Below are 27,895 nucleotides of genomic sequence, written 5' to 3'. Positions count from 1 at the left end.
GGTAGTAGTAATAAAATCACACATACACAGACAGGAACAAACTTGAGAGATTTGAGAAACAAGGTGAGGAAATGCTACAAATTGTAAATGATAGCACATTCATTCTGTTGAGTCAAGGTTTAGAAATTTTAAAAAATATTCAAATTTATTTTGAAGACAGTCACATTTCATTGTTTATTTGGGCCAGGTGCAGGGCAAAGATTCAGTGTTTGCTACAGGTACTCACACAGCTACAGTAAAAGAGTTTTCTAAAATATGCAGGAAAAGGGTTATTTTATCATATAAGGACATGAATTATATTGTTATTGCACTCCTGGCTTTAAGATCTGGGTCTGACATAAACATCTACATAAGAAAGAAGAAAAAAAACACACTGACCAATATTTACAAAACAAGGCAAAATATTGATTTGAATGTGGGCATTATCTTTCTCAGTATATCTTAAACACGGAGATTTGGTGAAGATAAAAGCGTGTGTGAATGATTATTCATGATTTTAAAACCACATTATATTCACACAAGAGCTCGAAAAGCCTACACGTCTCTACACTGTAGAGTGTAGAGTGTTGCACAGTGTAGCTTTTCTGATCTTTGTTAAAAATCGTCAGTGCACTCATTGTGGCTTGCTGTGCACAGTAGCGGCAGGAAGATCTAAAAACGGACTCACTTAGAACAAGAAAATATTAACTGTGACAAGTCTTTTAGTGTCTTATTGTAATCTATTGTCTTTGCTATAGATTATAGACGGCTTATTTCAATTTACTTCTGTTGCTTTTTACAATGCAAACAAATGCAAAAATGCAAAAACAATGCAAACTTTTTCACTTTTGGCCTTCAAGAGTTTGGACAGGTACATGTTTTTGTTCTTTAGGCTCAGAACATTTATTCTGAAATAAAAAAAAAAATTAAGGTGCTAAGTATTTGCTTAAATGTACAAAAACACATAAAGGTTTGAAAGTAATTGGACACATGAAGTCAAAAAGAACCATAGTGTGTGGTAATACTCACTTGTACCTTGATGATAGGGAAAAAACATCCACCTTTGTTATCATTTAGATATGTTTTTGTTTTTTTGTGGAGGTTTCATTAACACTTGAATAAGTGCACCTCAATCTGAGCCACGTGATCTCTTTAGTGCATGAACTCACAACAAAAAAAGGGAAATGACCATTATGATCATTATGAAGGATGACACTAGTTTACATTTTTTACTACAGGGAAAAGAAGTGGTAAGATCCTCAGTATTAGGAGAAAGGGGGGGTCTAAACTCTCCACCCCCCCATCATAACACTCCCTATTGACATAAACAGGATTTGTCCATATTTTTATCTAGAAAAAGTGGTGCAGTAATCTCATATCCGGGCCATTTTGTGAACCCCTGGTGAATTGTGATAGTTCTAGAAAAGAAAGATGAGAACAGAAATGGTCAAAAAGAACAAAAACACCTCCTAATACTTTTAACTTAATGTGTTTAGGTGTCAGTGCATATTGACTTGTGAACTTCACTTTAAAAGTTTGCTGTACTTTTCCTTCAAATTCTCATTACTTGAATCTGAATAAGATAATACGATCTGTTTGCTTAAATTGATACAAAGACAACACAATAAGCTGCGTTGCATCCAGTTTCTCACCCTCATGGCAGTGGATATCCAGGGAAGAAACCGTGACACTCTGGTGTAGACGCCAGGTTTCTTTGCCATGGCACAACCTGTTCCCCAGCTCACCACCCCCAGCAGACGATATCGAATGGCCTTAGACTGACTGTCCTCCGCCACAAAAGGACCACCGCTGTCTCCCTAAAACCACACATGGTAGAAGTAGTTCACACATGCACTTATGTATGTGTGAACTACTTGCAGGGCTATTTCCCCTTTCCCCCCGAATAGCAAACAAAAAATTAAGAAAATGTAAGCATATATTAATAATGAACTCAGGTAGACTCACCTGACAGGCATCAGTGCCTCCTTTCTCATAACCAGCACAGAACATGCTGGTGGTGATCTGATTGTCATAGTAATCGGCAGCGTTACAGACAGCGTCACTGATGATGGGGACATGTGCTTCCTGGAGAACATCTGCCAGATGACCTGCAGGTAAAAAAAAAAAAAAACAGTGTAAATACAATACGGAGGAAATACATTATGTCTAAGTCTCTTTGAATGCTGCGCAAACATGGAGGAAAAGAGGAAGACCACAGAGAAGGTTCATGGATGTTGTAAATGAGGACATGAGGACAGTTGGTGTAAAAGAAGAGGACACAAGGGATAGGACAAGACGGAGGCAAAAGATGAAGATGTTGTTCTCCTTGTGTTCATAACTTCTATTGCCATTATTTCCATTTCAATAGCTTCTCCAGCCTTGCCAGCACACACCACCTCCAGCAGCCCTTCAGTCTAAGAGTTTCTTGTAGGTGGAGAGAAACTCTGCTGCTCTGATAGCATTAGGAAGCGTGTTCTACCATTGGAAAAACAGTCTGACTGAGACTGCCTTGTGTGCAAGACCCAGAAGTCACTCTGTGGGCAAAGGTGAGCGAGAGAGAGAGAGGCATGTGCCCTATCAGGCAAGTTAAAGACCAGTGGGCAGCTGTGTTCTGGATCATTCGCAGCAGTTACACATGAAGGGAGGCCAGGCAGAAGATAAACATGGCCTGGACCAAGAGTTGGGATGCCGTACTGATTTCAATCTAACTTTATTTGTAAAGCACTTTAAAAGAACCACAGTGGACCAAAGTGCTGTACATAATAATAAATAAAAGTGTGAAGTGAACAGATGCACCAGAAAGATAGCTGGTCATCAAGCATGAAACCCAGGTTTCCTGCAACCGGGGAGGGAAGAAGAGGCAATTTTGATGCTGAGGTTAGTTGATAGGGAATGTTTGGCTGACAGTCCAAGACCTCAGTCATATAAAGGTTCAACTTTGAAACTGTAGTCTAATGTTGTTCATTTAGCCTTTTGAAGCTTTTCTGTGGTTAATCAACTTCATATTTTGAAATTTATGAAAAAGATTGACCCCTGCATGTTTTGTAAAAGCCCCCTCATTCACTTGACCGAGTTGCAAGGAGTGAGGACTAAAAAACACTATGTACACTGAAATGTCCAAAACAGATAGACGCAAACTGCAATTTTCAACCAAGGGAAAGGAAATCAAAGAATACAAATAATGTTTTTTTTTGAAGTTTATTAAAACAAACTCACCATAGTAGCCAACGTTTCCCCAGCCTGTTACTGTCCCCATCTGTCCATCTATCAGCCTTTGACCATACGCTGGCAGACAAATAGGCTGGATGTATTCTATGTACACAAAGAGGAAGAAATGCATCATCACTAACACACTCACAAACATCACTTAAACTCATCATTTCAACATGTGTCAGGACAGGGAGGTTAAAGGTGGTGAAATAAACATGATCAATGAAACTGTTGAATTTACTCTAAGTATGATAAACACCAGGGAAGCTATTGTGAGGCCTCCAGTGATGAGAAACAGTGTGGGGGATCTTACTGTAATTGGTTGTAATTATGAATGCCAAACACTAGATGTCGTCCTCACTTAAACGTTGTCTTCACAGCACACAGCAGTTTCCATTATCAGTTACTGCTATGGCATTTAAGGACACAGCCCTAACATGATGAGATAAACTCTCACAGATTACAGTAAGTAATACAGTCATTTATTCCTATTTTTTTGTTATATAATTGACCTTTTATTGAAGAAGTGTAAGGATTCTAGGGCAGACAGAAATATCAATCAAATCATGCACTTTTAACTTTTCCAAAAAAAATAAAAAAATCTAGGAGGAAATGATGACTCAGCATTCCAGACTAATTATTATTTTGCTGTGTAAAGGGAGACGGTCAAAGTAAGAATTAGAACCGCTGTGTTTTTACTGTACATCATGTGACAAATAACTGACTCTTGTGGACACATCCGGTTTAGTGATGACAAAATTGTGTTGGATAAAACAAAAAAAAATGTCCCGTCAGCAGGAAGAAAACACAGGAAACCTCAAACAGGCCAATTACAGTAATGACGCTGCCAAGATTCCTTATGTCTAATAATAGTCAGGATGCAATCAAACGCTCAGGTGTGTGTAGATCTGATGGATATAGAATGGGTGTACACCTTTCACGTGTCCTACCATTGAAAGTGAGTGGTTGTGTGAGGGCCAAAACAGCGATGTCCCTGCTGTTGTCGTCGATGTTGGTGTCTACGAAGGGCAGGTAGCTGCTGTGATAAACGATGGTCTTCACCTCCGCCACGTTGGCATTGACTGGTTTATTGTATATTGAGCCCAGCAGCACGCGCCAGCGATTCACAAAGCGGATCCGTCTAACAGAGAGAGGGAGCGGCACAGGAAACTTTGTCAGCTGTCTAAACACACACGCACAAATTCAAAACTTACTCCACCTCGAAAACAGATGGGCAAAATATGGTTCCAGCAAAGCAATCAGCTTCATTCAAAATTCATTTTAAAGCATGCATTTTGGTAGAATTTTGTCCCAGATGTTCTTCTGATAATAGAAACCCATCACTTACTCGCGGAAACAGTGAGCTGCAGAGACAATCCAGCGGTCTGAGATGATGGATCCTCCACACTGATGAACTCCATCGTACTGTAAGCTGACCTGCCACGGCCAGCTGCCCTGCCGCGCATCCACACCACCAACTATACGGTCTGCTGCAAAACTGCGTCTGCCACAGTCTGCCGACAAAGAGTGGACAGAATGGATAAGATAAGATATACTTTATTGCCTGTTCCCAAAGGTGACAGAGATTGTTCTCCGAATAAGGCTCGTTTTTTATGTAAATTGATTCAGTGTGCTGTGAGAAAAACAAGCAGGTGTCTATTTCTGTTCCCAGGTGTTTAAAAGTCTGAAACCTGTTCCACCAGCTGACCCTAGCTACTGAGTGGCTGAAACAGAAGTGATGCTGTTTTATCTCTCTCCCCACAGCACAGCTCCTTAGTCTTGGGGATGTTGAGCTCAACGAATGTTTGGACCAGATCACTGACTGCCTGCTGCTAGTTAGCAAAGAGCATCTGTGCCAAGTCATGTGTGCAACCAGGGCTATGTCGTCCACATATTTAAAAAGTGCCAAGAGCAAAGATTGAGAACAATGAAGCAGAAAAACTTTACTCTGCAAGAAACCTGCAGGTTGTGAAAAGCTTAAACGCAACAGACAGAAGCGCCAAAGCATGTGGAAAACACGAGATGTAAGGTGTCATGAGTGTGTGTCACACATCTGAGCTGTCGTCTTACCTTGGCACAAAAGTGTGAGAACCTCCCTGCTGTCACAGTCACTGAAACAAAGACATTCAGAGTTACAACAGAGAAAAGAGAACTTGTTTCCTTTTTTTTTGTTAATTGTACAGACAACTCAACTAAATGGCAGGAGGATCAACAGAGATGACAGTGTAGGGCAAGATTAGACTGGGGATCAAACAGACAGGTGTTTGTTACCATGGAAACAATGAGTCCTTAATCTTCTTGCCGTAGCTGAGCTCCTCCTGTCTCACACAAAAGAACTCTCCGCCATCTCCACTGGCCTCTGGCACTGATGTGACCGAGTAATTCACCACACTGAAGACCAACAGAGACACACAAACACACACACATTGTGTTAAGCCATCCTCTAATATTTACCAAAAACGAATTCTTTCTTAACCAGGATCTCAGACACTTTGATCTCAGTAAGGGATTACTTTACAACCTCCTTTGAGTCATACTGAGAGATCATTGGATTCAAATTTCACCTGACAAAGCCCACTTCTTCACAGCTGATGCTCGCAAGCTGTTCGTTGGCTGAGGAGGAACACACCTGACGCCACTTCTTCTGGGTGGAGTCAAAGACTCTGAGACGCTGGTCAGCAGAATTTACCTGAACTGCGGGGGATGAGAGGATGAGTTCACCTGAAGTTTAATCAGGCCACAGATAATTACTGTTTCTAGCTTGTCAGATGTCAGCCTGTTCTTACTGGTAGTGCAACTATTTCATTTTCAGCTACTGTAGAACTGTGTTTTTCAGCAGTCAGACACATGTTACAATAAAAGATGATGGTTATCTAGACCTCAATAATGTTTCAGCTCATAGCCTATTCTTTACAACCAAGACTAAAACAGTGCCCTCCTTAAAAATACTGGATACTATGCATAAAGCTTAATATTTTTTAATTGAAATATGTCTCAAGATATATCTTAAGGTGAATAACTGTCGATAAAGGCATCTGAGACACAGACTCTTTGAACGGTGTCTTCAGTGCAAACACTTTACATTACAATACAGTCACGACATTAAGTACAAATTAACATTGGAATAGTGTTAAATGTGTCTTTCAGTGTAAATGTTACAGTAAAAGCCTATATTTGGCCCAAATAGTGTTACCGACCTATTCCCTTAATCAGTAAGGCCATAATCAATACTTGAGGGTGACGCTATAATCTGACTATTAACATGCAAAGACATTACTGTGGTAGACTCACAGTCTAGTGAGCACCAGATTCCAGGCAGGTGCAGGGAGAGGCAGGAATGCTTTTGCTATGGTATGTTTTTAACTCTTACTCGAGCTTGAGTTCCAGGACTCATTTATAGTCTTGCAGAGGAAAGAGAGTTGCATGTTTGCCCTAAGGTCCCTGTGATATTTGATGAAACATCAAAAATGTGGCATAACTGTGTATTACTCATACTCACTGTCATATAATCCTGTATCTTCCTCCATTGTACAAAACGTAACTACAAAAGAGTAAAATACACAGCAAGTTAGAGCGATGCATGACTAACTATAATGTGTACGGCTTAAATTAAAATAAAAACAAACAACAGGCTATGGTTGTCACATGTTCCAGAGACACGTGTGTCTACAGTATGTGAATGAGCATGTGGTCTAACCTACGGCCCAAACGGCTGCTCCAACAGCTCCCAAGATCATCAGTATCAGACACATGCCCATCACCCGGCAGGGGGTCAACACACAGGTCAGAGAGATGCCCTTGCTCCCTAAAAACAGACACACAGTATTATTGGAATATTTTATGTTGCATATTAATATTTCATTCCTTATTTTATGATCTATCTATCAACATGCTATCTAGTGTGATTGGGGGTTCTTTTTCTGGACTCCACCAGCATAAAACAACCATCAGCAAGATTATCAGTTTTTAGCTCAGTATATTAACTCACAGGGACACACAGAGCAGACACAGATCTGGAACAGACTGAAGAGTACAAATGACACGGATTAGATCAATAGTCTAAAGTCTAGCATTTCTCCACAAAGTGAGAACAAACTATCATGCCATGTCTGCACTGTCTGTGTGCACAAGCAGGATGTGTTGTTCACAGTGTGTTTCTTTCTTTTTATTTACTGTCTGTCAGCGTCAGCCACAGAGTAAATTCACAAGTTGCATTACAGATTTGGAAGTATGGAATCAAAAAAACAAGTCCTGGTATAACACAAAGCCATTATTCATATAGGTCCACCCGCTCCTATTGTTTCCACGGATGTTTCATTCTTCTGTCTCATTTACATGTCCATCTGTGACTTAAACGACATGTGGAGAAAAGGCAAGAGTATCAGGCCAGTGTATAATTATCAAAACACAGCTCTTCTCCTTGGCATTCAAGTCAGGATGAGCTAGACAAGTTGCCTATTATATTGCACTGCCTCATTCTTAATTCATTATATTGTATATACAGTATCTCTATATTTATTTATTTTTTAGCTTGCTTTTTGATTTGTTTTTACCTGTCTAAATAAAGTTGACATTGACATGTGTTCATAAAGCTGTACATTTTGACACACAAAATGTTACAGGATGTCAACTACTGCTTTAATGGGAGACGACAACCTTACAGTTATTTATGTGCTAAGAAACCCCAAACATTTAACACTAAATCCTAAAGCAAATGATTGTGGCACGGCACACAATTTGACCTCTGCTCAGGTGGAGTCGTGCTGACATTTATGTGACTTACTGTCTGTACTAGTCCAAAGGTTAAGCCCACCATAATAGTGCTGCAAAAATCTACCTGGCAAAACCTACTACAGAAACATGGCTGCCACAATATCAACAAACGCACACAACAAATTCCTGCTTTGAGATTTTATGGGTCAAAATGGAAAACAAGAAAAGTAAGCAAAAAGAAAAACTTCATTGGTGGGGAATGTTTTTAATCCATAAAATATGATACTTAGTGTAGAACAAGAACCAGTCTGCACAAGGACTGAGTCAAAATCTGTTACTTCTGCAGACACTCAAGCATATGTGATTGACAATGCCAGGTCTCACAGTCACCGAATTTCTATGGTGTTATCAAGAATAGCGATGGGAATCGGTATCAGTCTGGTACTGGTCATAATGACTGAATCAGATAATGGACAAAAATAGTATATATGTCACATGACACAAATGTGTCATAAACAGCTTCAAAGTTCATAAATGCTCAAATGACTGTATCAGACTAATATTGGTATCGGTAGATACTCAAGTTTGTGATATTGGTATCAGACACAAAAAAGTGTCATTGTCCCGTCCCTATTCAAGAATTGTGACAGCTGACCTCCTCCTCCTCCTGGTCTACTAGCTCCTCACATCTGCTATCTACTCCCTCAACACCATCATATTTCACTGGCCAACTCTTACTCTCCTTTGACTGGAATTTTTCAACAAACTCTCCACATTTCTTTCCCTCCCTCTCCACCCATCTTTCACTGCCTCTGCTCCCCTGTTTGCTCCTCCTCCCCCTCCATACCTGTCCTCGCTTAACATCCTCTCCTCAGAATTCCCCAGCAAACATTCACTCAGCGTGACAATGGCGTCACTGTTCATGTTCCGTGGATTGAAACTCAGTGGTTATGAACAGAGATGAGAGGAGCATGATGATGAAAGTGAAACGGAAAAGGTGAAAAACAAAAAGTGAGTATTTGATCAGCACACAGTATTCTTTTACGCCGCGGTTTTCAACAAAAGTTGCCTCAACACAGAATGGGTTGGTATATCAGTATCGACAGGTGTTCTGTTTCTTTCCTTCTCTCCGTCCTCACATAGCGCTCTTCCTAATCACACTGCAAGAAAGAACAAGCGCTCTATTGTGTGCACTTCAGAGTTCTCCTTCTCCTATGTGGATGTGTGTCCCTTTAACTGTGTGGTATGAGGGACGTTAAACGGACAGACAGTTGCTGGCACAGTTATTTACGCTGTTTATATTAAAAATGATTGAATTGGAGATCTTTAGAGTTGTAAAACTGGATAAGAAGAGGAAAAACTCCCACTCTGAGTGGGTGTTGATCACGATAATCTAGGCTTTCATTCACTTTATCTGGCTTTTGTTCCATAACTGTTTGATGCATACATTTTCTGAAGAGTCACACATGGCTAGGGCTGCAGCAACTGATCATTCAATTGATTGATTAATCAATTACTAAATTAATCGCAAACTATTTTGTTAATTGATTAACTGGTTTGAGTGTTTTCTAATAGCAAAAACCAGTTCTTTCTGATTTTTCAGATCCTTAAATGTGAATGTTTTCTGAGTCATTGAGTGAATCATTTTGTCGACCAAACAACTAAATGCTTAATCGAGATTAATCGATAACTGCAGCCCAACACATGATAAAAACATATGATCATGTACACTGAAAAAAGATGAACAAACTTAACTCAAGTTAGCAAGTTATATGAAATTATCCACAAATAAATTGTGTTTTTGACATCTAGTTTGTTTACATGTCACCAACTGAAATCATCCATATGTTATTGTCAAAGGAGGAAATTGTGTTGCAATGCAGTGTGTACATTTTTGGACCACACCGTGACTGGGTCACTGGTTACGATGGTTTGTTGCCACTGAAATAAACAGTGGTAACAGTGACTCATCACTGACTACTGTGTATGTGAGCCATCCACATGGAGCATAACATGTATTTTATCTTGGTTTATTTCTGTCTATCCATGCGTCATATGACCAGAGTGGAAAAAAGGTTGAGTGAGTCATCTGTGGGACATTGGGAGGGATACCCTCAGCTCTGCATGCATTACGCTTGCCCACTGAGCACTCTGTCTCCGTGGGTAAAACGAGGCAACTGTGAACCACATGAGACACTATGTGGCCGCCCACGCCCTCCCGAGACCAAAATACCAAAATAGAGACAAAAACATGAACATGCGTGGATTTTAAGTAGATACCTGTGTAGTAGAAAACTATCTTTGAGAAGAGTCCTATTTTTTTGTCTCAGAAAACTGTATTTATCCCAAGAATATCAGTACACACTGACCTCACCAGCAAGGTCAAAGCACAGCAAAAAGCAGCATAAGAAACAAAAATTTTCGATAAAAACATTAAAAAAAAGAAGCTTTTACTGTTGACTGTTTGCACAAATTGTATTTTATTTATACACAACCTCAGTACAGTTATTTAAATTAAAATTTTATTATTCTTATTCTAACTGTTTATAATCACACAGCACCTTACCTCCAGAGGTTTTAAATTTCAATTTTATGTTTTTAAGTTTAAACTGTTGGTTCTTTTTCTTTTTTATTGTTTTGGGCTGACCGGGTTCTGGAGAGACTGGAATTTCGTTCCCACCTCATGTCTTAATGTGTGTTGGAATGACAATAAAGGAATCTTGAATCTTGAATCTTTATCCAGATGGAAGAAGGAATTGAAGTCTTAGAGTAACAGTTTATTCTGGTAAAGGACACATTTTAACACCACTTATCACAGAGAATCCGCTGTATGCTGAGGTTAGATTTGAACTGTGACTTTCTTTTGTTTTGAAACCAACTATTGGTTTGGACTATTTGTGTTGGTTTAGAGTCAAGTGTTAGTGTTTTTCGAAATAACAGAAAAAGAAACATGTGTATAAATAATAATAATAATAATAATAATAATTATTATTTGGTCCGCTACCCTCATCTGCACAGTCAGCATCCTTGACTGATAATAAAATTACCAAATTCTGATGTTTCTAGATAGTGGTAAGAGTCTGAAACGAGATACGTAGACACATACTTGTGGTTGTCATGGTGGAAAAATAAAGACAAACACAAACATAATGTAAGGGTAAACATTAGCTGGAATAGAAAAATGTTGTGTTTCTTTGAGTCTGTGTGTGTGTGTTGGTGTCCCTGTACTTGTTCACACATGCACGGTGTATAAACACATCAAAATTGAGGATAAATGCAGCCACTTCCTGAAAACGACGTCTTGCCTAATATAAGCACAGACATACACAAAACAATCCGCACCATGTGTGCCACTCCTCGACTAGACTCTGTTTCTCATGTAATTACACACATAGGCTGATTCATTGCATCTGGGAGGACTCTCTTTTCCTCTCCTCTCATTCAAACTTCAGGAAACATTAAAACATTTGGCCAGGTCGTGTTCCAGCACAGAATGTAAGTTACAGACTACAACGACAACACAATGAATGAGAAGATTTATGCTTAAGAAGATTGACTCACATGGAGATTATATCAGTTTTAAATTAAAGACTTCAACTTCAAAGGTGACGACTGGCTTCACTGTACTGGCACTCGAAGTGTGAGGTGAGTACAAGCAGGATTATTGTGTACAAGGATAGCACCCTTTTAATTCATTTATTTTTGACTTGTTTTATTTTTACTCTGAATTTGCCTTTGTTCTACTTCCTGCTGAGGATGAGCCAATATGACGCATCATATTAGTCCAATAATGGTCAAAATCACTGTAATGGATATCAGAAAACATTACAAGTAAAATTGAAATGATCAAAACATCTTTAAAATTACATAAATGTGCCATTAAGCTCAAGATGTAAAGACAGACCACTGCTGTCATGTGAGCAGAATGAAAGTGACGGCTGCACGTGTCTGCCACACTCAGTAATCACGTCAGCTTAAAGAAGAAAAGAGAATAGTGAAAAATCATTTGACTCTTGCCTTTACAGCAAGATGACCTCAGACGGAACAAGGGCCTTTCTACATGGAGTTTGCATGTTCTCCCTGTGTGTGCGTGGGTTTTCTTCAGGTTCTCTGGTTTCCTCCCACAGTCCAAAGACATGCAGATTTGGTGATTAGGCAAATTGTACACTCTAAATTGACTGTGAGTGTGAGAGTGTGAGAGTGGATGGTTGTTTGTCTCTATGTGTGACCCTGTTATGGACTGGCGACCTGTCCAGGGTGTGACCCCGCCTATCGCCCTATGTCAGCTGTGACTGGCACGGTACCTCATGTGGAGGATAATGCAGTAGAAGATGGATGGATGGAAAATAAAACAGCAGTATTTTAGCCGAGTCGTGTTGGAGGTTGTTAAGTTCATCAAACACACACAGTTGAAGCATAATGTTTTAGAAAAGTGGTAAATACATAATTCACAGCTGGTTTTAAAGGAGTTCAAAAGTATTGGTTGTGTCTCAAGTTTCTGATATCAGTATCTGCATTAGATATAAAAGAGTGGTATCAAGCCACCTGTATTAACTGCCTGTGTGTGATTAGCCCCACCTCTTTATTATTGGTCACACCTATGTCTTGGTATCTCAACTCTCTTTGCTCCCTATCTGCATGTGCGGCATTCTTCGACTGTTCTGCATCGCAGCATAAAAACCTGTTGTTTTTGTTTCATTTTGTGAGGCTGATCCACCCTCACTGTCTGCATTTGTTGACAAAGTTTACAGTATCGTGTCCATATGAGGAAATGTGAATTGTCAACACAGCATTTCTCAGCGCACACTTACAGCAACAGTGAGATAAAGGTAGCTCATCTTATCTTTTCTTCCATAAACGCACCATATTATTTGCTTTAAACTCATCGGGTGTTCAACACCACGACACTGCAGTGAATCAAAATACGGCATTTGAAGGAATGCTGGATTTTATGGACGCAGATGGAAGAGTGTTGGAAATACGGGGCTTCAGAGTGGCAGTGAAGGTTTGTTGTTTGTTGCCAGGAAAGTGTGCTGTTGTTATTGCTGCAAACGATCTGTTGAAATGACAGTGTATAGTTTGGTGTAATGCAGCATGGACATTTCTTTGCTGCAGAAAGTTAATCATTTATGTTTGGGGTCAGACGTTTTCTCATATTAGCAAATAAATAATATTACAACCAATTTAAGTAAATGTTTTTCAAGCTGAGAAGACAAACCTGGACATAAATCAGTGAGAACAGCAGAGAGACATGTAAGCCAGCTTTGAACAAATCTGTTAATGGTTAACTGTCAAGTGGACTGATGTCTGGTCCCAAATACAGAGAACAGCATGAGCTGAAGCCTGACCAGCATTCTGCATGTGCGTGTGTGTGTGTGTGTGTGTGACAGAGATACAGAAACAACCATGTATCAAAGATAAACACTCACCCATCTTCTTCTCTGTTACAACTTTCTCGACATACATCTGTATACAGTGAGATGCAAAGGGCAATAGCAGATGATCTGTCTCCTTCCTTGACTTGCAGGTTGTGTGAGCCCTCTAAAGGAAAGAACAAAAAGAAAAAAATCTGAATACCATATATAATATATTGTAATAATACACACACACACATACACACATAGCCAGCTCTCCAGAAAAAGATATTTACTAACATGTTGTGATGCAAAGTTTGACCAGATCTTATTCTGTTATTTGTCTCTTGATCAAATGTGAATAGGATCATGGAGGTTTGTGGTTCATTAACCATCTGTTACAAGACTCGCTGCCCTCACTGCAAACTGCGACATGTGAAGTCATATGACACACATGACACTGCCAAACTAAACTGAAAGCTATCTATATTGCTTATATTGCTGTGAATATTCAAAAGATATGTGCTATATTTGTTCTACTTATCATTTGTCCCATCAGACCATGATTTGTGGCCTTTAACCTACTGCCATTGTATATCATCAAATGCAAGAAATCCCCAAATGTCTGAGGTTTGTGGCCCATAAAAAATCAACAAAACCTCTGGGGCGAATGCCCAAATTGCTGAAACACTGAACTGAAAATATTTTATCTCAGTTACCACTGAATGAGTGTAAGGAATAATGGTCTCAGTAAAAAATTTAAAAAAGCTGTGTTTGGCCATAACTTCCACTGTGTGAGTATTTAACCTTATATGGACTTTTTAATTCACTATTTCAAACTTGATTGTTTAGGTTTGTTGTTTTGTCTCGTGTGAAAGTGAAGGAAACATTTGAGTAGAATTCCTTGTATGTGCCCAATAGTGCTGATGATGATTCTGATATTGGGTCAGAATCATCATCACCTTTGTGGAAAAAGTATGTAAACACAATGATAAAGCACAATTTATTTGACATATATTTGAATACATGTTTCTAAGAATTTGATAAATGGGATACATTTTTCCAGAGTCATTCTGAGGCCTATTTCACACTTTGGGGAACACTAATCGCGAAACACTAAAATGAGCAAACACAGAAATACAGACTTAAAAATACTTTCAAACACAATGACTTACCTGTTGGCCAGAATTTGTCCTATTTTTCTATTTTTCTTTTTCCTCTCTTCTTTCAAGGAGTATATATATACACACACACACACATATATATATATATATATAAAAAGAAGAAAATAACTTCAGATGCGCAAAATAAACCGCTGTTAACACGCTGGCACCACCAGGTAAATCCCCAGTTCACGGTAAATCCGTCTTTTCTTTCTCCGCAGGTTACTGACCCCCAAAAAAGAAAAGAACTGCGACAAAACTTTTCAGCGACAGTTCAATTATTTCTCTCAACCGAAACCACCTGCGCCTGTTTCCAACAGAAAAGAGAGGAACATCTGGATGAGAGGAGCAGGTGAAATCACACTTAGTCAACGTTTATCCGCAGTTTGTCGCTGAGCCTTGTGTGAGTTTGTGTGTGTGTGTGTGTGTGTGTGTGGTCCTTCCTGTGAGCGGTCAGCTGCGCAGAGTAGAGGGTCGCTAGTGACGTCACGGACACGTTTCTGAGTGGCGCACAAGAGTCTCAGAGCTGTGCACAGGTGAACACACAAAAACCTGCACGATCACAACAGGACAGTGTGACGATGCTCTGGTATGATTGTGATTATAGACAGGTGCGTTGTTTGCAGCAGGGCAGACAGTTGCTGGTGCCCCAAGCTGTTTTAGGGGCCATTCGCATATAGCAGTGGTCAGTGCTCACGCACACACACAAAATCCACATTATTGTTAGCATAAGGTAGCAAACTTGTATGTTTGTTTCTGACTGAAGACGTTTGCCTTATGCTTCAGCCCAATATTCTATAACTTACAAAGAAATGGGCCCTGGGCCACATTTACTTGCTGATCCCTGACATAAATCATCTAAATAAATGGATCTACAGTATCTATATGTCTCGTATAAAGTAACTTAAAGGGATCCTTGAGTAAAAGTACACATCTTACCAGAAAATGGCTGTGGTAGAAACTGAAGTCACTTTTTTATAACATTACATATAAATAAAAGTCTTAAAGTATATGACATTTACTCTGCTTAAGTAAAAATAAAAAAGTATAAAGATATAAAATGCACTTATGTTTTAGAAGTAAACGTGTTTAAAAAAGTGGGTAGTAAGGTAGCTCAGTGGTGGGGCGACTTGTCTTTCAACTGGAAGGTTGTGGGTTCAATTCCTGTCCCTGCTGCTTTATGTGTCCTTGAGCAAGACACTTAACCCCGTGTGAATGGGTATGAAAGATGGTTGAATGGTAAAACTGTAGTGTAAAGCAGGACTAGACTAGAAAAGCTCTATATACATGTAAATACAGACCATTTCCAACTCTTAGTATTTGTACTTTGTTACATTACAACACTGCCTTCTCACAGCAGAGGAGCTCATTCAGTGGCAGACTGTTGTCACAGATCTGCTCAACCAGCAGACTCAGGAACTCCTTTGTCCCATGTGCCATCAGGCTGTATAATGCCATTGTTGGGAAGGGAGGGGGGCCGGTGAGTTGGGGACATGCAGACAGAGTTTGATGTAGACACCACAGAGAAACTGAATACAACACACCGATTTATGAACGCTAAACTAACCCTAACTCTATATGTCTGGTCACCACCCACTTCCTTTTCTGCATGGAGAATAAATAAAGAGGAAGTATTTGACTTTTTGTGTTTGTTTCAAGGAAAGAGAAGCACCGGGCAGACTGGTTGTTGAAGCAACACAAGCGCTCGAGGCGGACAGGGAGGACGGTGGGAAGAGCAGGAGGGCCGGGAGATAAAGCACCTCAGCAGAAATATGCAGAAGACAGGAGGACAAGTTGCACGGAGCTGCTGGCTGCTCCTCACGCTCTCACTTAAAGGTAGGTACCAGCAGCAGAAGTCATGATGAGACGCACCTGAGTCACTGTGGGGATCAAGGTGCAGTGTCCAAACTCACTGACCAAACCTTAGTATTAGTGAATAAGACCACAACAGCTTACTATTTCATCCTCAGTGAGTGTAAGTGTACACTACAGTTGAAATTAAAGGTAGGCAACATTCAGCACTACATTATATATTCATTTTCTCATCATTATGTCATTATACATCAAGCTGAGACCTGCTTGTTTTATTTCTATTCAAGTATACATTTTATTTGTTTTCATGTGCAGTATGCCTAATTCTTCAGACGCTTTCCCCAGGAATTTAAAGGGTTATAATATCCTCTGCTCCTCAGGTATTTTTGCAGGTGATTGGTCGGTCCGTCTCCCGTCCAGTCCCATCTGTGCCGTGACTGGTTCTTCGGTGGTTTTCCCTTGTTCCTATGACTACCCCCAAAGTTTAAATGAAGCCAAGGGAGCGACACAGCTCTCCACTCAGGTAATTCAATAAAGGAGGCATTGTTATTGTAGCTGCTGCAGTGTATTCTGAAAGTGTGTCCTCTCTGCAAGGGCTGAACTCTGTTGCAGGTATAGCTGATGATGAGGACTGAAACCATTAATCTAAGCTTGCTTGTTTTGAGAGAGCCTTAAACACCTTGATTAATTAAAATAAACAATTCCTTTAGTCCCCTTCAGAGGTGGGAAGAGTACTGAATTATTCTACTCAAGTAAAAGCGCCACTATTTAAAAAAAAACAAAAGAAGAATTACTTAAAAAAGTACAAGCACACAAAAAACAGTAACCCAGGTAAATGTAATTCATTACTTTCCACCTGTGGTCTATTTATTGTTCTCTATTAGGGTGGAGGAGGAGGAGAACAGTACAAAGTTCTGTCTGAGATGTGGTGTCTTGGAGAGAGTCGTTGTATCACTCCAAGGTATTGTAAAATTTATATGGTAAATCAATGATTTTTACTTGCAGAATTTAGGGGAAAAAATGCTCTTTTTGCTTCCGTCTGTGTGTCTGTGTCAGGTATGTGTTCCACAGTGCTGGTATTTTCCCACATCCATCCTACCAGAACAGGGTGAAGTACATGGGACAACCAGGAACAAAGAACTGCTCCCTGAAGATCTCTGACCTGAGGCTGTCAGACAGTGGAAACTATGTGTTTTACCTCATCACCAGCCATCCAACGCAGAAGATGCCAGAGCAGAGAGGCATACAGCTACTGGTGGCAGGTGGGATTGTGTAATTGTACTCAGAAAATACAGAAGTAAAACACACATTTAAGCATCTCTGTTTGAGAAATACACAAAATTACCACAAAATTACTTCATTTGCTTTGAGTATTATGTCATTGAACCATAGTCTAACATGACAGGCAGCCAGTGAAAGGAAACTGAAGTGATGCAGGGGAAAAACAGACATTATATTACTTTTTAATTATAATGATAATACATTTTATTTATATAGCACTTTAAAGGGTGCTTTACGTTTAAAAGTCATATAATCAAACAGCACAGCTCTGAGTAGTAATGATAGTGTCACACTTATAATGAAGAATAATTTTAACTTATTTTAAATGTTTAGCAATGCTGGAACAATAAACGGATATTTTAAAAAGCATTTGTTAAGAGTTTTGTCAATTGTGCCTCTGTCCTCCCTAAACTGCTTCCTAAAACTAATGTTTTATTAAATTGATTTGGTATTTTGTGTTATTTCTGATGTGTAAAGTGAAAACATTCCAATATGAAAACTGTATGAGCTCAGCTCAATCTTAAAACTTCACTTCCGCCTAATTCAATATTGGTGTTTGTAGTCAGACTGTGTTCGCATGTCGGCACAAACTGCAACTTGTCATAAACTTGAAATTGGACTTAGAGCAATTTCAGACTTTTCAGTGTGAGAAAACAGCCTCATTTTGGAGGTGGTGTTGTTGTTGCTCCACCACAAAGAAATCCTTAAGCAATTACTGAGAATACTCTGTGTGAGGTCTCTTATTGTTTGCTGAATGACAAAACCCTATTGTTAAGCTGCACTGATCATAAAATAAAACAATAGAAAAGAAATTGTGAAAAGAAAAGTATTCAACTCAAATTATCACGTCACAACCTTTATACCTTTTCTCCAGATTCATCCAGTGCAGTCACAATGTCAGTGAGTCCGTCCAGCGGCGTCACTGAGGGTTCGTCCGTACATATGTTCTGCTGCAGCCCTTCAGCGAGTCCACAGGCCCGATTCAGGTGGTTCCTGACTAACAGCACCACCCCGAGGTTTAATGGACAGGTGTGGAACATCAGTGATGTCACCGCTGATGTCTCTGGCTCCTACCACTGTCAGATGCAGACTGGAGACAGACTGCGTGACTCGGCAACACAAGCCATTGATGTGGAGTGTGAGTAGAGTTGAATCATCAATAATGTCATCATACATGATGTTACGTGAAGTGTCTAAAAGACATGATAAAAAAGTCTAAAACATTTATCAAAGGTCCAGTATGTAACTTTTAGAAGGGTGTATTGTCAGAAATAAAATACATTATCTATAGGTATGTCTCTAAAAGTGAATAATTGCTTTAAATAATTCATCTAATTACAGTTCATCACCATTGTGTGAAATGCAGTTTCATGATTAGCACGGTTGTAATGTAACAAAGTACATTAATAATTCATGTATCTGTACTTTACGTTATTTATATATAAAAATTCTAGCAACCTTTACTTTTACTCCACTACATTTCCTCTGACTATCTTTGTTACTCCTTACAACCAAATAAAATCAGAAGAAGAAGAGTTGGTGATGGTCTGTATTTATATAGAGCTTTTCTTGTCTTGATGAGCTGCTTTACAGTCCAGTTTTGCCATTCACCCATTCACACACTGCAACTTGGGGTTAAGTGTCTTACTCTTAAGTACAGTAAATGTCATGTACTTTAAGACTTTTACTTAAGTAATATTATAAAAGGGACTTCAACTTCTACCAAAGTAGTTTTCTGGTAAGAAACTTGTACTTTTACTTAAGTATCCCTTTGAAGGTACTTTATACAAGACTGGGGTATAAGGTTGAATTTATTAAATACCAAATAATCTGAAGGGATCTATTATTGACCTTTCATCTGACCCGTCATCTGTCTAGATTCACCTCGGAACACAGCAGTTTCCATCTCTTCAGATGCACAAGTAGAACTTCCCATGACTCTGACCTGCAGCAGTGATGCTAACCCACCTGTGCACACGTTCAGCTGGTACCAGGGTGCAGCGTGTCACCCTGACACAGACAAAAGCTTTCATCCAGCACGACAAGTCACGGCCACAGCCACAGGAAGAAGCTCCAATCTCAGGAGAGCCAATGTCAGGGCTGAGCAATACGGGCAGCACTGCTGTGTGGCACGCAACATACATGGATCACAGACTGTCAGTGTGACACTCACAGATTCCAGAGGTTGGTGAACAAGAATTATCTGTGTGTCTATTGCACCCCATTAACATACATAATATAGTAATAAACACACTGCCTGAGACAATTGTTACTTTTCTGTCCTCTGCAGCAACAACTCCTTCTGAATCTACGGGAAACAGAGCTGTACTTATTGGTTTGGCCATCTGTGTCCTATTGGCTGCTATGGCCTTAGTTGCATTTTTTGTGAGAAGGTGAGTTATTTACTTGTATTAATATCAGTCACTGTCAAAAATTCCTAATAACAAAAATGTTTTTCTTTCCTCTCAGGAGACAGAAGTCATCCCAAAATCAATCGTATGCTCTGGCTCCAACAGCTGCTCCAGAGCCTTAAGCACTCAGGAGGCTGCACACTCCTGCACACACTCATGCCTGCTCAAGCGAGGACCAGAGTATGCCAACGTCAGCGTTTGTACAGAATATTAACATTATAAACAGGTACCTACCTTATAACATGTAGAAAAGCGGCATTTTCATATTGCGTATAAACCTGGAGTCTGCTCTTCTCTCTGTACTTCTTCTCTACTTCATTTGTTTTCCTGTACCTGTAGTAATTTTACATTTAATGTCAGAGCTTTTGTGCTCTGTTCTGCGTGTTTACATCGAGGTAAGTTACACTTTCAGGACAAAGACATCTCACCTAACCAAAGGCAGTTATAGTTATAGTTGTAGTTGTAATTTTAGTTTTAGTTTTAGACATGTAAAAAAAAATCCTGAAGAGAAACTGGTGTGATTAGTCTTTATTCTACAGTTTTTTTTCACATGTTCTTAGCAACTATTTTCTAATGTGTGAAGAGGAGAAACTCTGTATCTGATTTAGTTTTTAGGGTCTTAAAGTTTTCACTTTGGTGCATCCACCGTCACACCTCACATTGTCAGGGGAACGTTACATGTGCATGCTCTTTAACCTGCTTGACTCCATGACTGAAATCATGCACACAGAAGAAAAGCAACTTTACCTTGGCTGGACATCACATGACAGACATCACACTCCATCCCTAAGCAGGATATACAGTAGCACTGGAAAAAAATTTTATTTTAACGTAATGAGATGAGCATGTTGAAGCTGAAACAAATTAAACAGTGTTGAAATACCTCCTTATTCCATTGTCTCTTGGTTTCTTGTTGATGTGAAATTGTTTTCTTGAAGTAGCGGGTATGAATTTGCATACAGTCTCATGCTTAATTACCTCTGATTGTTGTAATAAGTCGCACAAAAGCTCAGTCAGCCTGTCCAGGAAGAGAAAACACCACAGCACAGACATCAGCAATTGGTGGCCCGTGGGCCAAAACAAAACTGGCCCGCCAGCATCAGCATCATGGCCCAGATGATTTAACAAAACTGAATCTTAAATTATTTGTTTATCTTCACAAAAAAAAAAAAAATTTCATATTGAGTTCAGTGCTTTTATTTTGAAAGAATATGAATACGATTCTGTCGCTAGAATTGACAGTTAACTTAAACTAAATGTTTGGTTTGAAAAATGCAAATAAAACAAAAAACAAGTACATATCTCACAAGCAGGTGATTAAAGACAACGTCCACATTATTGTTAACTTAAGGCAGCAAACATGGGTTTTTGTTTGTGAATGAAAATGTTTTAAGGCACTTGATAAAGATACCATGTTTTGGCCCATTATTCAATTGATTACAAAAAAATTTGTCCTTCAGCCACATTTACTCACCGATCCCTGCCATAGCAGCTGTGAGTGAATGCATGTTTTTGATTTTAAAAGAAGCAGACGATGGAAAATGTACACATAGTGATCCAATTAGAAGCCGCCGCATTTCCTACTGCGTCACATCAGTGTGGTTTTGAATAAACTCTTCAGTGTGATAAGGCAGCAGCAGCAGATTCTGACCAGAGCCTGTGCGAGATGTGGAGGAGGACGGAAACCAGGAGGACAGTGACTCTGACACCCGGCAAAATGTCAACTGTTCATCTCATTAGTCTATTTTAGACGCATATGTTGGTGAGAAAAGCTGCTATTTTTAAAAGCATATTCAGTAAACAAGGAAGTGCAATTTTGAAAAAAAAAAAAATGAAGGGAAACTTTCATATCAGGTCAAGGGCTTTTGTTTCATTTGTTACATGTTAACGATTATCTGCTGTTTTTCATGAGAGCAGCTTGTTAGTGCTGCACATTATAACTGCAGTATAGCATCAGTACAATGCTATCTATGTATAAAAATGTCTTTCTGTGAAACTACTTTGTGAAAAACAAACATAATGTGAAAATTGAAAATATAGAAAAAACATTATGCCACAAATGTAACTGAACAATTTTCCTACAGCAGCCAGCTTTGTCTTTTTTAAGGGTTTCAGTTTTTCCCTCTCAAAAGGTACAAAAAAAGATGAATTAATATTATATCACACAATAAACCATAATCAACTTCAGCCTCCAGGGCAGAGGAAAAGTTTGTTGATAATATAAATACATTGTTGGTAATAAAAAGGTAATAAAACAATAATACAGTATATTTACATGCATATTTTAAACTGAAGGGGGCAGTATACCATGGTTCATTGTGGTGTAACTCAGACTCCTGAACTTTTCACTCTTTTAGAGAAGAAACAACTGATTAATAAAATACACAGACAACACTGTCATAAAAAATGTGCTTAACAAATTAGCCACAGCTCCCCAAAATCATGTTTTATGTTTCTGTAATGTTTAATACACCAGTATGTAGAAGCTCTTTAACATAAATTATATTGTGAATGCTTACATATGATTATTATTGTTATGCAAGAACTTTCAAATGTACATGTAATGTATGTTCAAATGTTTTACAAAAAAACCTGAAAAAATAGTAAAACACATTATTATTTCTTGACTCATTGACTGCTTGGACATCAATTCGATCACTGCTCTGAAAATGGCTGGCACATGTCAAATTAAAGTGATTCACTTGCATTCCTGAACAGGAAACTGTAGTTGAATATTATGCTAGATTAATTTCTGACTTCTCACTGAGAAACGTGGGTACAAAAAGGTGAATTCAGTTAATTTGACAAATAAATAACAATAACATTTTCAGTTTTAAACAAATTTAAGAACGATTTCTTGAAAATATTTTCGTTTTCTCCTTTTTATGACAGGCAGATAAATGAATTTGTTAAGCACTGTAACACAAGTTTTATTTCTTTTATCACCTCCACAATCTTGGGAGGGATGACACCATCAGCAGCAGTGAATGAGTCACAGAACTTCACAGAATTAGCTGGAGCTCAGTTCAGCAGGCATGAAGTGTGATGAAATGTCATTTGGGTTTTTTTAATAGTTCATTTCCTTCCTTGTTTTTTGATTAGTTTTTTTTTTATCATCATATTTATATGCTGGTGTTTTCATAATCATCTTCTTGTTCCTGAAACACACCAAATCATCGTTAGACATTTTGTGACAAACTGTTATTGATGGTGCGTTTAACGTGGTACCTCCTTACCTTTTTGTCCTCAGCAGAATAACACGTTCTCCTCCTTTAACAATGAAATAAGACATATTTTAACACTGAACTATTACAATTAACCAACCAAGACTGGTGTATGTGTGTGTGTGTGTGATAAGACTTACCCTATCCAAATAATTATCAGTGTAAGCAAAAGCGCAAGAATAATTTTGACTACGATCCCAACAAGGATGAAATGGTTTACTGTAGTTGAGGATGAGAGAAAAAAAAAGTGAGAAATTTAATGACAGAGGACATTAGATTTGTATCTGATGTAATTACCTCACCCCACAGAGTGGGAGTGAAGTATTGTTTTTGGTTTGGCTCTGTGTGTGTCTGTGTTTCCACACTTGCTTGCAAAATGAGCAACAGAGGCCGAAGAATTTTGACCCTGACTTGGATTTGGACACACAATCTTCAGATCTGGAGTCAGGTGCTGTACCACAGAGTCTGTTACACTGACAGAATTAAACTGACAGAGGCTTGTTGTCTGAATGGGGTGAAGTCTGCCATCTCTGATTGCCTTGTTAAAAATGTTTAGCAAAGTTAACTTTGAGTTCCAGGTCATTTCTTAAAGATTCTTACATTTAGGATGGTTTACTGGCAATGTTACATCCATAAGTATGTTTGTGCATGTGTTTAATCACATTGAAATAAAAATGTTGAGGGTTTCATCATAGAATACACCTTTTTTATGTGTACTTTAGCCATGGGCTTTGCTTTACAGATAACATCTTGTTCAAACAAAGAAGAAGAATAACATCCTTTCTGGTATAGGCAAAGGCCACTATATTACCCTGAAGTGATTAGATAAGAGGTAGTTCTCTGTTTGTTACAATCTGCAGTCACACTTATGGCGGGTTTCCACCGACTTGACTCGCATCTGCACGGTTAAGTTGCATTTCCACTAGCATAGACGTGAATATTATTTACATTTATCCCTGGAAATTAGTGAAACAAAACCTATATATTTTATGGGTGAAGTGGCCCTTTAATGTTACTGTATCTGTCCCTAATAAACACAAAATATTTTTTTAATTCATATTATTTCAGGTTTATTAGGGACAGATACAATAGCAGTTTTCGATTCATCTCCTTGGGTGAAGAAGAAACTGTAAACTTGAAAATGTAAATGGAAAAATATAAACTTAAATCATTCTTTAGTGTGCGAGTCATCAGTCACAAAGGTCATGGTTTCTCAAAGTGTCAATGATCATTCATACTCACTGTCTTTGTGATCTGCTATCAGCACTGTCTGTGTCAGGTTGTTCTCCCCAACACTGTTCCTGGCCTGACAGAGGTAGAGTCCAGGCCTCACCACAGAGGTAAGAGACAGCACCTGTCCTGATCCCACATGGACCATAGAGCTGGAGCTGGAACCAGTAGTCTTGTACCAGGTGTAGTTTATGGCTGCAGGGTTAGCTGTAGCCCTGCAGGTCAGATTCACACTGGTGCTGTTTGATAGATGGCCAAGTTTACTCACTTCAATGGACATGTTTAATGGACCGTCTGTGCAAATCAAACAAAAAAGAATATATATTTATATACTGTCTTTGCAGTAAGAAGACCCGGGTTTGCAACCTGGTTGGAACAAGGGCCTTTCTGCATGGAGTTTGCATGTTATCCCTGTGTGCGTGTGTGTGTGTTCTCCAGTTTCCCCCCACAGTCCAAAAACATGCGGATTTGGGGATTAGGCAAATTGGATAATCTAAATTGACTGTAGGTGTGAGTGTACATGTTTTTAAAAAATTTCTGTAACAATGATTCTCTTATTTTAACCCTCCCAAGAAGTTTTTATTGTCATTATGAGGACATTATGAAATTTTTGCAGACTCCCGGCTGAGGTACACAATAAAATAGCAAAAATAACGAAGGACTTAACACATAAATAAGACATAACGAAAGGCTTAACCCTTAAATAAGACGCAACAAAAGACTTGACATTTAAATAAGACACAACAAAAGCCTTAACACGTAAAATATATAAAACTACAAAGTGCAGTTTAGTGCAACTTCTCATTCTGTATATGCCCCTTGTCCACAGGGTCAAAAATGACCCTCCCTCACTAAAGATATAAAATAAAGAAATTTCATTTCATTTTAAATGCCAATTCTATTTTGTAGACTCTGTGTGAAGGGTTAAACACGGTTAATTTATACTGCTGGGTAACACCACTTCACTGTGTCCAAATAACCCTGCAGCCTTATCTCAGCCCACATTGTAATCATACAGTACTTACACTGGACATCCAGTGCAACAGAGTCAGATTGCTCTGACTCCCGTCCTCTGATGGCACAAACATAATTCCCAGAATCCTCTGCCTGAGCGCGGAACATTGTTTTGGATATCGGGCGTCCATCTTTAAACCAGGCAGTGTTTGAAAGTTGATGGCAGGATGTCTTACACTCAAGTGTCACATTTTCTCCCACTCTCACTCTCTCTGGACACACTCTGACATTCAGCTCTACACATGAGGGACCAGACAAAGAGCAGTAGATTAAGAACAGCTGCTAAATATAACAGGACACTTGTAGCGTTAACACACAACTTGGAATAATCTTACCTGTGACAGACAGATACACAGATTTTTTACTACGGAATCCATACGTGTCTGTGTCAAACCTGAAGTAGTAATATCCTGTGTCATTAACCTGAAGGTCGTGGATTGCAAGGCTACAGTTATGCTGCCAGTCACCGAGGTATTCAGAACGACTTTCATATGAAGGGAAATCTGAAAGCGCCACGCGTGTCCAAATGGTACCGTTTAATTTCCCTCTGTACCACGTGGTCTTTCTTACAGTTTCTCCTTCTCTGTAGCTGTATGAGCACCTGAACTCCACAGACTTGCCCTTTAAAGCACAAGGATTTGGGTTCTCAAAAGTCACTGACCGGTCGGAATTCCCACTTCCTGCAGAGAGCACACAAAACATTGGAGTGAGATATTTAGCATTCATTATTACTGATTAACATAAATAATTATAATGATGACCATTAAAAAGAAATAATAATTTTGATCTTTAGGACGTGAATTACAGATAACGTAATTAGGAACGTTGTTATTATTATTGTTTAATATAAAGTTTTTTGAGCTAAGTGCAGCCCACATCACCATGTCACCTATTTATGTATCTATTATTTGATCTCCACAGCTTCTTTAAAAAAACAAATTTGAAAATATTTACTCCTCACCTTCCTTGATGATCAGGAGCATCAGAAGCGTGAACACAGTCAACATGTCAACGCAAAAACAGGAAGACAGTGAACCACATGAATCAGGAAGCAGAGAACCAAACGAAACTGAACAGCTCAGAGTAATGCAAATGTAGTGGTTTAGGTCTGTTTTTCCCAAACCCAAAAGTACATTTTGAAACTGGCACATAAATAAACATACAGTCAAATTAAGCCAAACATTGCAGTGGAAAAAAGAGAACTGGTGAACATATTGGTCATTTGTGTGTGTGTATGTACCTGGTGTTCCTTATGTTGTGGGGACCTACATCTGTTTACACAGCCACATTATGGGGTCTTGTCTCCCTTGTGGGGACAAACATCAAGTTCTCATAATGTAAATTGCTGCACTTTGAGGTGAAGAAATGTTTTAAAGTTAGGCTGAGGTTAGGGTCAGTGTTAGGATAAGGCCAGTAGTAATTGTGTTGGTTTTTTTTGGTTTTTTCCATACAAGCAAAAAAAAAACATCAATATATTTCACAGGTAAAAAAAACAGAAAGACCTATTTTGTTCAATACTGTAAAAGATTACCTGTCAATGCCTCTGTGCCCTCTTATGGCTAACTGTTGCCTTTTCTCCAGTGAGCCTCTCCCCTCCTCCCCTCTGTGTTCTGATTGTCACAGGTGTGCAAGAAACGAGCAGAGCAATCTGCACCAGCTGCATCCAATCCCTGCAATCACCTGCCTGCCTCCCAAAACTCAGCCTCACCACATCTACACTGCCGGATTGTAGCCACTGTTAAATCAGTAATACGCACTTTGGCCACTATTATAATGATGACAACTCTATATGTGACTAGTTTGTATTTTGTACCTCTAATTTAAATCTCTCTGTCTCCCTGGACTCAGTCACCCTGAGTCGCCCTGCCTTCTTGGACCTTCCCTTCCGGATCAAACCTGCCCAGCCCTTTGTCTAACCCCTTTGTTAAATAAACCAACAATACTTTGACTTCTAACCCATTGTCGTCTTTTCTGTCCACACATCTGGTTTCACAACTCCGCTGCCACGTAACAAAAACACACTAAGACCAAAAAAGGAAAGCAGTTTTGTGGAAGTATGTCTGAGACTTTACTTTTTCATTGTAATTTCCCTTTTTACATTCTCCTGTCTTAGTGTCCTTCCACTGTCGAATCTTCAACTGCATATCATCAGATCACTGTGATTCTGAGCATGTTACAGGACTGAGCAGAGCCCGTATCCAATGAACCTCTTTCAACTTAATACAATACATGGTCTTGATATCTGACAATAAACAACACGCTTTCTGTAAATGTTGCAAATCTCAGTCTCTAAGATTGAAAAGTGAGAATATAATGGTGTGAAATGAGGGTGAGAGGGATGCCGTGTTATTCCCATCTGTGTTATTTCCATGCAGTTTTAACATTTGCTGTTAAAGGGTTAAGGGTTGGTTTTACGGTGCTGGGCGGGAAGACAGCTAAAGTGCAATTAATACAAAACGTCCTGTGATTAGCTGATGCTGCTGTCACCGGCTATTCTTGGATCA

General features: G+C 39.1%; 3 protein-coding genes across 6 annotated transcripts; 1 reads left to right on the top strand and 2 right to left on the bottom strand.

Annotated features, from left to right (window-relative positions):
• Positions 1-896: 896 nt before the first annotated feature.
• Positions 897-14,503, bottom strand: hpn (hepsin). Its single transcript, XM_044035086.1, has 13 exons — positions 14,432-14,503; positions 13,332-13,443; positions 6,887-6,994; positions 6,689-6,730; positions 5,754-5,883; positions 5,461-5,580; positions 5,260-5,300; positions 4,538-4,703; positions 4,140-4,330; positions 3,196-3,291; positions 1,945-2,087; positions 1,632-1,796; positions 897-1,397 (listed from the first exon to the last, which is right to left on the bottom strand). The coding sequence occupies exons 2-13, from the start codon at positions 13,366-13,368 to the stop codon at positions 1,353-1,355; spliced, it is 1,284 nt and encodes a 427-aa protein (XP_043891021.1). The 5' UTR covers positions 13,369-13,443; positions 14,432-14,503; the 3' UTR covers positions 897-1,352.
• LOC122775260 (B-cell receptor CD22-like) lies at positions 11,261-20,813 on the top strand. 3 transcript variants are annotated; one of them, XM_044035087.1, is made up of 10 exons: positions 11,261-11,547; positions 14,641-14,771; positions 16,079-16,255; positions 16,612-16,754; positions 17,116-17,192; positions 17,288-17,493; positions 18,387-18,650; positions 19,391-19,696; positions 19,803-19,905; positions 19,982-20,813. In XM_044035087.1, exons 3-10 carry the CDS (start codon positions 16,192-16,194, stop codon positions 20,043-20,045), a joined length of 1,227 nt encoding a protein of 408 aa, XP_043891022.1. In that variant the 5' UTR covers positions 11,261-11,547; positions 14,641-14,771; positions 16,079-16,191; the 3' UTR covers positions 20,046-20,813. The 3 variants fall into 3 exon arrangements, with proteins under 3 accessions (XP_043891022.1, XP_043891023.1, XP_043891024.1); XM_044035088.1 differs by lacking the exon at positions 11,261-11,547 and adding an exon at positions 12,566-12,731; XM_044035089.1 differs by lacking the exon at positions 11,261-11,547 and adding an exon at positions 12,825-12,907.
• Positions 20,814-22,837: 2,024 nt separating this feature from the next.
• LOC122774234 (B-cell receptor CD22-like) lies at positions 22,838-26,610 on the bottom strand. Of its 2 annotated transcripts, XM_044033333.1 has the most exons (7): positions 26,353-26,610; positions 25,727-26,071; positions 25,403-25,627; positions 24,390-24,671; positions 23,288-23,366; positions 23,160-23,193; positions 23,021-23,081 (listed from the first exon to the last, which is right to left on the bottom strand). In XM_044033333.1, exons 1-7 carry the CDS (start codon positions 26,540-26,542, stop codon positions 23,046-23,048), a joined length of 1,191 nt encoding a protein of 396 aa, XP_043889268.1. In that variant the 5' UTR covers positions 26,543-26,610; the 3' UTR covers positions 23,021-23,045. The 2 variants fall into 2 exon arrangements, with proteins under 2 accessions (XP_043889269.1, XP_043889268.1); XM_044033334.1 differs by lacking the exon at positions 23,288-23,366 and having other exon boundaries at positions 22,838-23,081.
• Positions 26,611-27,895: the final 1,285 nt, after the last annotated feature.

Source organism: Solea senegalensis, linkage group LG9, assembly GCF_019176455.1.
Source record: "Solea senegalensis isolate Sse05_10M linkage group LG9, IFAPA_SoseM_1, whole genome shotgun sequence".
Classification (NCBI taxonomy): domain Eukaryota; kingdom Metazoa; phylum Chordata; class Actinopteri; order Pleuronectiformes; family Soleidae; genus Solea; species Solea senegalensis.
This window is presented reverse-complemented; position numbering and strand designations above follow the sequence as displayed.